This window comes from Rhinoderma darwinii, chromosome 12 (genome assembly GCF_050947455.1).
Source record: "Rhinoderma darwinii isolate aRhiDar2 chromosome 12, aRhiDar2.hap1, whole genome shotgun sequence".
Classification (NCBI taxonomy): domain Eukaryota; kingdom Metazoa; phylum Chordata; class Amphibia; order Anura; family Rhinodermatidae; genus Rhinoderma; species Rhinoderma darwinii.
In genome coordinates this window covers 84807159-84819503 of record NC_134698.1, presented here as the reverse complement: position 1 = coordinate 84819503, position 12345 = coordinate 84807159, and the positions used below count along the sequence as shown (strand labels likewise).

The 12345-nt window shown below is 46.6% G+C and overlaps 1 protein-coding gene across 3 annotated transcripts; it reads right to left on the bottom strand.

The window, feature by feature from the left end:
- Positions 1-747: 747 nt before the first annotated feature.
- On the bottom strand, positions 748-10906 carry LOC142664968 (phospholipase B1, membrane-associated-like). Of its 3 annotated transcripts, XM_075844479.1 has the most exons (15): positions 10852-10906; positions 9941-10031; positions 9801-9859; positions 9651-9718; positions 7652-7695; positions 7351-7471; positions 6799-6850; positions 6634-6714; positions 5414-5479; positions 4543-4634; positions 4163-4244; positions 3828-3935; positions 2912-3007; positions 2368-2439; positions 748-1290 (listed from the first exon to the last, which is right to left on the bottom strand). In XM_075844479.1, the coding sequence occupies exons 1-15, from the start codon at positions 10903-10905 to the stop codon at positions 1171-1173; spliced, it is 1206 nt and encodes a 401-aa protein (XP_075700594.1). In that variant the 5' UTR covers position 10906; the 3' UTR covers positions 748-1170. The 3 variants fall into 3 exon arrangements, 2 of the variants coding, with proteins under 2 accessions (XP_075700594.1, XP_075700595.1); XR_012851427.1 differs by lacking the exons at positions 748-1290; positions 2368-2439 and adding an exon at positions 3331-3736 and having other exon boundaries at positions 2923-3007; XM_075844480.1 differs by lacking the exons at positions 748-1290; positions 2368-2439 and having other exon boundaries at positions 2925-3736.
- Positions 10907-12345: the final 1439 nt, after the last annotated feature.

Here is a 12345-nt window from a genome sequence, read left to right as displayed (position 1 = left end):
TTAGTGAATGGATCGGCTGCAGTCTCAGTGATGTCACCGCTGCTCTCTAGTGAATGGATCGGCTGCAGTTTCAGTGATGTTACCGCTGCTCTCTAGTGAATGGATAGGCTGCATTCTCAGTGATGTCACCGCTGCTCTCTAGTGAATGGATAGGCTGCACTCTCAGTGATGTCACCGCTGCTCTCTAGTAAATGGATAGGCTGCAGTCTCAGTGATGTCACCGCTGCTCTTTAGTGAATGGATAGGCTGCAGTCTCAGTGATGTCACCGCTGCTCTCTAGTGAATGGATCGGCTGCAGTCTCAGTGATGTCACCGCTGCTCTCTAGTGATGTCACCGCTGCTCTCTAGTGAATGGATCGGCTGCAGTCTCAGTGATGTCACCGCTGCTCTTTAGTGAATGGATAGGCTGCACTCTCAGTGATGTCACCGCTGCTCTCTAGTGAATGGATAGGCTGCACTCTCAGTGATGTCACCGCTGTTCTCTAGTGAATGGAGGCTGCATTCTCAGTGATGTCACCGCTGCTCTCTAGTGAATGGATAGGCTGCATTCTCAGTGATGTCACCGCTGCTCTCTAGAGAATGGATAGGCTGCATTCTCAGTGATGTCACCGCTGCTCTTTAGTGAATGGATCGGCTGCATTCTCAGTGATGTCACCGCTGCTCTTTAGTGAATACATTCTCGGCGGTGGCCAGTGTTATTTTTCTGTGCAAGTTATTCTCATAAAATCACGCACTCACTTTCACAACTGTAGTTATCAATATATTTGTGATTTGGTGATTAAAAGGAAAGATATTTTTCCGCACATAAACGACGTCCTGTCCTGTAATTCCAATGCCATCTCCTTCAGTCATTTACAGGCTGGGTGGTGGAGAACCTTCGTTTTCTTCAGGAAGTGAAAAACTTCCCCTCCCCCTGATCTTTGCTTTATGTCTCGGCCCCGTGACCCTCCAGAGACTTTACACCATACGTGAGACGGATATCCCGGTACCTGCATTATTATAAGGTCTGGTCCTTTAAGTTTAATATTTATTGAGAATTATGATCAGTAAAACTCCTGCACATTTATGTCTTTCGGGTCTTTGTATTTTGAGGACTATTTTTTCATTTGATAAATCTCACTTTTCATTTCTTGGAAGGTCAAATCCAGGATTCCTCCTGTGTCCCCCGTCTTACATGGAGACCCCAAACAACACGGTGCAGAGGAAGGCGGCGCTCAGTGTGGAGCTCCTGGCGGCGCGGGATGCAGCGGTCCCGCTCTGTGTCCTCCTGGTGTAGATATAAGGCTGGGCCTGTAATATAGAGGGGAGTCTCAGCGACAAGTCTAGAGGTGAATGCAAATGACGGCAAAACCTGCACCGTTCTGACGGATTTACGCCGATGTTGCAGTATAAATGTATCGCTGGCACATGTATGACCGCTCCGAGATATCGCACATGTATGACCGCTCCGAGATGTCGCACATGTATGACCGCTCCGAGATATCGCACATGTATGACCGCTCCGAGATATCGCACATGTATGACCGCTCCGAGATGTCGCACATGTATGACCGCTCCGAGATATCGCACATGTATGACCGCTCCGAGATGTCGCACATGTATGACCGCTCCGAGATGTCGCACATGTATGACCGCTCCGAGATGTCGCACATGTATGACCGCTCCGAGATGTCGCACATGTATGACCGCTCCGAGATATCGCACATGTATGACCGCTCCGAGATATCGCACATGTATGACCGCTCCGAGATATCGCACATGTATGACCGCTCCGAGATATCGCACATGTATGACCGCTCCGAGATATCGCACATGTATGACCGCTCCGAGATATCGCACATGTATGACCGCTCCGAGATATCGCACATGTATGACCACTCCGAGATATCGCACATGTATGACCGCTCCGAGATATCGCACATGTATGACCGCTCCAAGATGTCGCACATGTTCACTATTATAAATAAGATCAGTCACAAGGTCCCCTCATTACACCTCCTCGTGAGAACAGATCCGCACAAGTCCTAAAATCAGGGAAACCGGCGCCAAAACTATTTCCATCAACCTGAGCATTACGGTGCCAGAAGTGGATAGACGGGTTAGAGCCCTGGCATTGGGGTGTCCCGCCACCAACAAGCTTGTACTGCAGCTGCAGTGCTGGCAGAGTGGACGGACTACAGGTACCAGGAATATCCCCAAGCCAAAATAGTCAACACAAGATGTAAATGAAAAAAACGAGAAAAGCATCAAAATGTCTCATCAGCGCCGGCAGCAGCTTCTGATCAAGCAGCATCAATGATTGCACCTTCTACATACATGACATTATAAAGGACACGGCGCAGACTCCATCACTGCTCAGAACGTTACCTCAGAAGGACACAGGAGCTTCACCTCCTCAGAGAACGTCTTCAGATGAGATTTATTTCCGTGCGGCTGAAGCTGCAATAATGGAGAAAAGCTGGAATGAAACCAGTGATGGTGGCGGGATTATACTCAGCAGGCAGATGACGGGGCCGAAGACCAGATTTACGCAGCAAAACCGTGACTAACAGATGTGGCTAGAAGCATAAGAGGTGCGTCGGGGGGGGGGGGGGCCCTATGGACCTGGAGCTGGGGGATGATTATCTCTATATTTGCTGCAGACCGCTATGGCCAGACGGACTAGTAGTAAAGTGCCAGCTGGAATCCTAAACCGGGTCATACACGAGATAAAAGCCGGCCCAAATAAGCGATTTTGGCCATTTCAACCAAACATGGTTTGAAAAATTAGCTTGCGATGGCCGACTTCTGTCTGCTGAAAAGGGGTCGGCCAAGTTGGAAAATGCCATCCATGGTTGAAAGAGATCACATGTGTGACGTCAGGACACATGGCGGCAGCGTCAGGACACGGCGGCAGACGTCACACAGTTACCATATTGTTCCACAGCCCTTTCGCCATTTGTTCGTGGCCTTTGACGGTGAGATGGAAACAATCCGGAGAGAAGAAGGAATAATCGATGAGGCCGTTCTGTAAAAGAGGAGAGACAGAAGGACGATGCCGTGAGCAGGAAATCCGCAGATTCAGCCGCCATTACATCACGTCTACACTGCGGTGAATTGTAAATAATTTTCATTTCTGAATAATCTATCACAGTTGCAGTTCAGGGTTCCTCCACTGGTGGCGCTCCTTCAGACGCTTTATTCCCAGCAATCAACCTGCAAATGCCGAGTACTGAAGAGACGGATGAGGGTAGAAGATGATCAGTGCCAGTCTGCAGGTTTCTATAGATCACCACCGTAGCCTCAGCATTGTTACGGGTGAGAATCACAGGTTTTATTTTTACCATTTACCTTTTTTCTCCGTCTTCCCACAATTCCTAGAAGTGCAGCATTGCCCGATCTGCAGGAAACAAAGCGCTGTCCATCCTGTGCCTCCTGGTTCATGGACAGACTGTCAGCGCTACACTTACAGAGCCAAGTCAATAAAGGGGGCCCGAGAGAAGAACCAAGATTTATATTCCTTTTCGGGTCTGTAGGTTGTGGGTGACGACCCCCACTTACACGGTAACGGCGGCCCTTCTTGGTCACGCTCCATATGTGATAATTCAGACACTTCCCACGGGTGACTTCAGGGTAATCTCGCGGTTAATACCAGAGACATCATTTCTGCCTCCACTTTGTACGTACGAGCTGCCCGGGGGCGGACGGGTCATCCATACAGGGGTCATCATCAGTTATACAGACGGACTGGAACAAGCTGCATAAATAAGAGGACCCACCATGACCCTGCGCTGCCCCCCATATGTACTGGTCTCAGTCACTTCTCAGTATCAGAGGCCGGCGCTCACCTGGTCCATGGGGGGTTGAATGTCCTTCAGAAAAGGCTGCAGAACCACAGCAAAGTCTTTCTTTCCTTCGTATCTGCCAGACGTCTGGATGAGATGCTCGAGCCGCTCCTGGTGGTAGAGGAGACACATGAAGGTGCAGTCCGGGTATAGAGAACCCCACAAGAGTGAACCCCTATGACCAGAGGGGTCCTGGACGTGATCAGAGGTCTAATCATATCAGGGACATAGATCTATAGGACATGCAGCTTATAGACCCTGGATAAGGAGCAGCCTCCGGGGACCACCATGTCATTTCTGTAATCTATAGGGGAGATAAAACGATGGAGGAACTTCACCTGGTACTGCCGGTTCACCTCGAGAAGCTCCAGCAGCTCCGGGGAACTCTCTTTAGGTTGCACCACACAGGAGCAGAAGAACCTGGAGAAGACGCAGCAAATGTCATAAAGGGAAGAAGTATCCGCAGCCCCAGGAAGGACAGACAGTAGAAGCTTCAGTCAGACAATGTCTTCTCACTGCCAGGACACTGACCGCCCCTCACACCTGGCAGCGCCATCCCACCCGCTGTCATTTACGATCCCCTAAACGCCTGTTTTTGACGTGGGGAGGTTTGGAACCCTAAACCCCGGCTGTGTAACGACATACTGATGGTTTAGGGGCCCCAAACTTACTGGCAGGTTCCCTTAAAGTGTCACCAGACTCGCAGCCACAGCCTCACCTCTGCAGGACGCAGCCAAAACTCTGGTCATTCACCTGCCGAACACGATCCATGCGGAAGAGCTGAACCACGTTAATAATGGACCTAGGAAGCTGCGAAGAGAATCAGAAACTGGGCTGAACTGTGATACACTCGGCTCTGAGATCACACGACAGGCTTAGATACAGCAGCTCAGCACAGTATCACACATGACAGGCTTAGATACACGGCACATCAGACAGTATCACACATGGCAGGATTAGATACAACTCAGCAGACAGTATCACACATGGTAGGATTAGATACACAGCTCAGCAGACAGTATCATACATGGTAGGATTAGATACACAGCTCAGCAGACAGTATCACACATGGTAGGATTAGATACACAGCTCAGTAGCCAATATCACACATGGTAGGATCAGATACACAGCTCAGCAGACAGTACCACACATGATAGAATTAGATACACAGCTCAGCAGACAGTATCACACATAAGATTAGATACACAGCTCAGCAGACAGTATCACACATGATAGGATTAGATACACAGGTCAGCAGACAGTATCACACATGATAGCATTAGATACACAGCTCAGCAGACAGTATCACACATGATAGCATTAGATACACAGCTCAGCAGACAGTATCACACATGATAGGATTAGATACACAGCTCAGCAGACAGGATCACACATGATAGGATCAGATACACGGCTCAGCAGACAGTATCACACATGATAGGATTAGATACAGTAGCTCAACAGACAGTATCACACATGGCAGGATTAGATACACAGCTCAGCAGACAGTATCACACATAATAGGATTAGATACACGGCTCAGTAGACAGTATCACACATGGTAGGATTAGATACATGGCTCAGTGTACCTCTTCCTGCAGTATATCCAGAGACTCAGTCACATAGTGGATGAAGGTGTCGGCAGAGAACTGCGTCTGGAGATAACGGACAACATTGAGATTAGAACAAGACTCCTCTGTCCTGATGACGCTTGGATTTACCGCACAACACTTCTTTATGTGAGCTGGAAGGAGAATACAATGATCTACGAAATGGGATTCTCCACCATCATGCTCACCATTTCAAGATCTCTGTTGACGGTCAGTGAATGGGAACATTTTTGTTAACATTATAAGGCTAAAAACCTGTCCTACCCACACAGTTGATGACGTTGTTACAGTGTAGACAATCATCTTTGAGGTAAACACAGCAGCACATTTCTCTCCTGTCCTCGTGAATGTTACAATTTATCCTTTCCTCGCCATCTGACGGCTGGACTTCTCCTTTCAGAGCTGTTTTTTTGGCCACAAGTCCGTCAGCTTTGTGAGCAGTAATAAAGGCCCCTTTACACCGGCCAATTATCGGGCAAACGAGTGTTCACAGAACGCTCATTCCCGATCATCGCCGGGCAAATATCAGCCGACTAACGAGCAAGCGCCATTCATCAGCTGATCGTATTGTTTATACTACAATAAATATTAGCGCCGGCTGCAGCACCTCTCCCTGTGCAAACAACGATGTGCTGCCGCCATGATAGAAACGTCCGAGTGATCGGAGTAACATTAATGATCATAGCTCCTTGTGAAAGGAGCGAACGAGCCCCGATCAACGAGCGGTCTCCATGATCGGCGCTTGTTTACACAGCCCATGTCGGGCCGTGTATGAGGACCCTAAGTCAGGGTGTGTTTTCAGCCCTTAGATGTAAACAAGAACGTTTCTATTCACTGACAGCCAGAACATTTTTAAAACGGTGAGAAAGTGAATTTATCAGAAATTTGTAGAACTTTTTATTATACGATGATTTACATGACGATCCCTTTGACAATCGCCAGTTTCTGAGGTTGGGATCGCCGGCTCCATGGAAACATTCAGCAGTTACATTTCCCTACGATATTTCCAAGTTTGATTCTGGTCTTACTAGATAATGAAGATTTTCTATGGAAGGGTAAAGAATTGGCGCAGGGTCTGACTGACAGTTTGTGTTTTCATTAGAGACCATTATTAATTGCGCCTTCGCTGACTAGGAACGTCTGTGTGATAGAGGGAAAGGCAGCGGTTATGAGGGGTTGGTCCGAGCAGAGGAAGGCACCTTATTCTTGCAGTAGTCGCACAGGTCGTTAGAGCCGATGAATATGGTGATTACTTTCCAGTCGTCCTGGAGGCTGATCCCCTGAGAAGAGACACGGAGACAAGTCATGATCCGAGCCTCGTCCTGTAAACCAGCAGAAAAGCTGAGAGGAGGAGACAGATTTACCGGCAGAGACTTCAGGACGTCGATCAGACGCCGCGCCTGCTCCGGAAGCAGACTGAAACAGAGCAAGAAACGTTAGACTGAACTGCACAGAAAATCGTGCAACACAAGAAGAGAACAACACCATTCCCTCCAGTACAGGAGAGTATAAACTACTTACACAGCTGAGGGTTTGTTACAATGTATCCAACCTAGACAATCCTCTGTCACCTACACATAGCAGTACAAATCTGTCTGGATAGTTTGTAACAATGTATCAGTGCAGGTAAAATGTATCCGGCTGGAGTCAAGACGGTTTAACTCATGGATGATTATCTATGCTGATCCATTGTAACAAACCCACAGCTGTGAGGCTTATTCGCTTGAAAAGGGTTTTCAGTCTCTGGATGTAAACAGATGTGAATGGTGCTGATCACTCCTGAAAACGAGATGGCCGAGAATTAAATATTATTACTACTCAGTTTATGTTGCGATCAGAAATGTCCTTGGAGTCCAGTGATTGGCTAATAACATTTATCCTATATCCTTATCACACTGTACCCTTCCTATTCTTACAAGGTGTTGGCTCCGGTCACAGCGAGGTTCAGTCCCGTGTCCTCCAGGGCAGCCGGTCTATAGCTCACCGTGCTCCTCTTCCCAAATCCAACAATATGAGGGTTAAAAATCTTGAGAATATCTAGAAAATACAGGAATGGTGTCAGGTTTGGCGTCTGATCCCAGATCATCAGCGATGTCTTTCACATGTCCTGGCCGGAGAATTGCAAACAAATTCCCAAATCAGCAAAACCCGAATCAGGCAAAGCTCAGACTATAAATCGGGAGCAGCGGAAGGAGAAGGTGCGAGGAATGTACTCACTGGGCAGCGTGATGACGTCACACAGGTCGCCGTAGCCTCCGATACTACAGGAGAGAGACGACACTGTTACTATGACAACAAGGCACCCCCGGAAGATATTATAAAATGAAGCCATCAATAGTCTGTGTAAGGAATAATGGACCCCCCTATTATTATAAGGGACATCATACAGGGGTGTAGCTATAGGGTGTGCAGGGGTAGCAGTCGCTCCTGGGCCCTCTGTCGTCAAAGAAGACACCAGTATTATGAATGCACATGTATCTGGGTGGCCCTGGGACAGATTTTATATTGGGGCCCGGGAGCTTTGAGAACCTCTTCCTTTAAAGGGAATGTGTCGCTAGAAATTATTATAATTTTTTTCAGTTAAACAATTAGTATTTGAGTGATTACACATTGTTTTAATTTTTTCACAAGTCAGGAAATATTATAAATTAGATTCTAATTTATAACATTTCCATGTGCTGGCCACTAGAGGGAGCAGTTCCGAAAATTGCAGCATGGTCACTGTGGTAAAGCAACCTCATAGATTTATGCTGCAAATTTGGGGTGGACACACTCTCTCTAGTGTCCTCACACAATCCCCCCTCCCGTCTTCTGGCTAGTGCCAGGAGTAGGAGGGGTTTGAATGTCTTCAAATCTCCTACACTGTGTGCCGCCATTTTCTGAGCGACTGCACAGTGCTAGGATTAGATAGAGTGCTCAGCAGACAGTATAACACAAACATGAAAATGGTGCTGGATTTCTCTCTACAAACGAGCTTCGTTTTGGTCTGTGTGGGAGCGGCGCACGCTTCTGAGAATGGAACGGCTCCCGTTCACATTCTCTATGGGGATGTATGTGCCGTATAGCATCTCTGTATGTTGTTAATCGACACATACAGAGATTAAAAAAAAAAAAATGGCAGCCCCCATAGAGAAGTAAAAGTAAGAATACATTATAAAGTAAAAAAATGAGAACACAAATAAATAAAATTTTTGTATTATATATTATATTAAAAGCAATATATTAAAAAATCATGACACCTTCCCTTTAAAGGGACTGTCACCAGTTTATTATTTCCCGATCTAACTAATCTAATAGGCGCTGTGATGCTGATCGCTACAATGTGATTTGTTATAAAAAACTAATTTATTATTTTAAAAGTTCTGAGCATTTTACTAAATATAATAATGTGGGTCTAATAGACAAATAGGAGGGGACTCTTTCTTTTCACTCTGGGCGGTGTAATGTTTACTTTGTGACCCTGTCCAATCAGCTTACAGCTTCTCCCCTGTCCAATCAGCTTACAGCTTCTCCCCCGCCCAGCAACACAGGTGATGACATATTACACAGCTTCCACTCCCTTCAACTGGTGATATCTCTGGTTGTGTCACAGCCAGAACTGCGATCCTGGTGTCAGATGAAAGATTAGAATCTCCTCTTTTATATGCCGCCAGCTGCTCTAGGTGGTCCACAGCCCAGGATATGGCTGTTTGAAGTGATCCCCCTTCCCTCCAGCCTCAGTCTCTCACACTGCGTGAAGCAGCTTCATGCTGATAGGACAACGTCAGAGGCTGTGACGTAGCTCCACCTCTGGAGAATCGCCGCGGTTACAGCACCTCCCAGTTTTCTAATAAAGGCTCATTTACATATTTAGAAAAATGCACATAAAACTTTGCAAATAATAAACATTTTTTAAAACAAATCGCACCGTAGTTATCAGCATCGCAGCGCCTATTAGATTAATGATATAGAGAATTAATAAACTGATGACCAGGTCGCTTTAAGAACCACTCCTGAAAGGTTAGATAGTGAGGGGACATTTGCCTCTGCCTTTATAACCCTTCCCCATTGCCCTTGTGCCAGGATTGGCAGCCCTATAGGGGGAACTCTGGCACCAGGAGTTGTGGGCCAGGTTTTGCTGTCACTATGGGGCCCTCCTGCGCTGTATCTGCCCCCGCGGTTAGGATTCCGATGACATCGCTTGTGATTCGCCGCTCTATGATGTGGCTCCGCCTACCTCCAGGACAGCTGACGATATTCTGTTGGGATTTCTAATACATTCGTTGCATTTGCACCAATAGCCGCCTAGAACAATAAAAAGACGAGTCAGAAAGGTCCAGAACAGGATCACCTCTCCTCTCCCACGTACCACCCGGCATGGTCATACCGTCAGGGAGTCTCCGAGGGCGGCCACAATCTTTACGTCTCCCGGTCTCACGCGGTCAGCTTGTAGGAAGAGAAGTAATAGAAAGCGGATTATTGGGATAGTGGAAGACTTACCTCCAACAACACGGGGGGGACACTAACCTGTGGTTGGGGCTACAGGGGATGGGGAGGTGTCGGGACATGTGAAGTCTCTGCCTCCCTCGCTCCACCCGGTGGATTTTTCGGGAAATTGCTGTAAATGATGAAATGACCAAACTGTGTGACAACCTGATGACAGCGCGGACGCAATGAAAGACTCGGACCGTCTCCTGTAATTAAAGCTCAATCATTTTATCATGAGAAGTTCTGAAGCTTTCTAATAGACTTTGCGTTTCAATTGCTTACTATTTTTAAGATCTCTGCTTGCTGTCAATGGGGAGAAAGGTTTACATCCAAAAGCTGCAAGCAAATCCCGACCTAATACATCTTACAGCTGAGATTTTGTTACTCTGTATACAGTGTAGAGAATCCTTTGCAAGCCAAACACAGCAGCAGCAGCAGCACAGATCTCTTTCCTGCCCGGATAGTTAGTTACAATATATCAGTTCTGATAAAATGTCTTGATCGGGAGTCCACAGACCCTAAATATGGTGAGGAAATGAAGCACAAAGGGAGAAGTTATTAAAAAGTTTAGGTGGCGATAAGAAGTCACAGATTATGGCGCACTCTAGATTTGTGACTTTTTCCCATTTTCTGACCATAAAAAAAAAAAAAAAAAAAGAAAAAAAAAAAAAGAAGTGTGCAGGACAAACTCAATATAATTTACGCCAGAAACTGGCGTCATCTCTCTGGCGCATGGACAGCAGAAGCTGCAACAAACTTAGTAAGAGCCGTATGAAGCGCCAGCTTTAGTAAATTTGCCCCTATGTCAGTGAGGTAGACGTTCTCATGATACAACGATGAAGCTCCGCGTGATGGAATAAGGGGATGATGTCGCCGCGTAGGATCGGAGCACGGCAGGAGTCGCTGACAGCGGAGCCGCAGGAATCTACAGATAACAGAATTCTCATTACCTGCAGCCCGAACACCGAGATCTCATCCTTCATTCCTTCCATGTAACACCCCATCCAGTCCAAACCTGCAGAGCACAGAAAACACATCACAGAGTCACTGGAGGGCATGTGGGAAAGAATCAGGGACAGAGCAATATTCTGCAGATCTCTAGAGGTCAGTGGTGTAATAATCTGCAGGATATATCACTGTATCTGTCAGGAGGTAGAGGAGCAATGTTCTGCAGATCTGTAGAGAGGTCAGTGGTGTAATAATCTGCAGGATATATCACTATGTATCTGTCAGGAGGTAGAGGAGCAATGTTCTGCAGATCTGTAGAGAGGTCAGTGGTGTAATAATCTGCAGGATATATCACTATGTATCTGTCAGGAGGTGGAGGAGCGATGTTCTGCAGATCTGTAGAGAGGTCAGTGGTGTAATAATCTGCAGGATATATCACTATGTATCTGTCAGGAGGTGGAGGAGCAATGTTCTGCAGATCTGTAGAGAGGTCAGTGGTGTAATAATCTGCAGGATATATCACTATGTATCTGTCAGGAGGTGGAGGAGCAATGTTCTGCAGATCTGTAGAGAGGTCAGTGGTGTAATAATCTGCAGGATATATCACTATGTATCTGTCAGGAGGTGGAGGAGCAATGTTCTGCAGATCTGTAGAGAGGTCAGTGGTGTAATAATCTGCAGGATATATCACTATGTATCTGTCAGGAGGTAGAGGAGCAATGTTCTGCAGATGTGTAGAGAGGTCACTGGTGTAATAATCTGCAGGATATATCACTATGTATCTGTCAGGAGGTAGAGGAGCGATGTTCTGCAGATCTGTAGAGAGGTCAGTGGTGTAATAATCTGCAGGATATATCACTATGTATCTGTCAGGAGGTAGAGGAGCAATGTTCTGCAGATCTGTAGAGAGGTCAGGGGTGTAATAATCTGCAGGATATATCACTATGTATCTGTCAGGAGGTAGAGAAGCGATGTTCTGCAGATCTATAGAGAGGTCAGTGGTAATAATCTGCAGGATATATCACTATGTATCTGTCAGGAGGTGGAGGAGCAATGTTCTGCAGATCTGTAGAGAGGTCAGTGGTGTAATAATCTGCAGGATATATCACTATGTATATGTCAGGGGGTAGAGGAGCGATGTTCTGCAGATCTGTAGAGAGGTCAGTGGTGTAATACTCTGCATGATATATCACTATGTATCTGTCAGGAGGTGGAGGAGCAATGTTCTGCAGATCTGTAGAGAGGTCAGTGGTGTAATAATCTGCAGGATATATCACTATGTATCTGTCAGGAGGTAGAGGAGCAATGTTCTGCAGATCTGTAGAGAGGTCAGGGGTGTAATAATCTGCAGAATAGATCACTATGTATCTGTCAGGAGGTAGAGGAGCAATGTTCTGCAGATCTGTAGAGAGGTCAGTGGTGTAATAATCTGCAGGATATATCACTATGTATCTGTCAGGAGGTGGAGGAGGGATGTTCTGCAGATCTATAGAGAG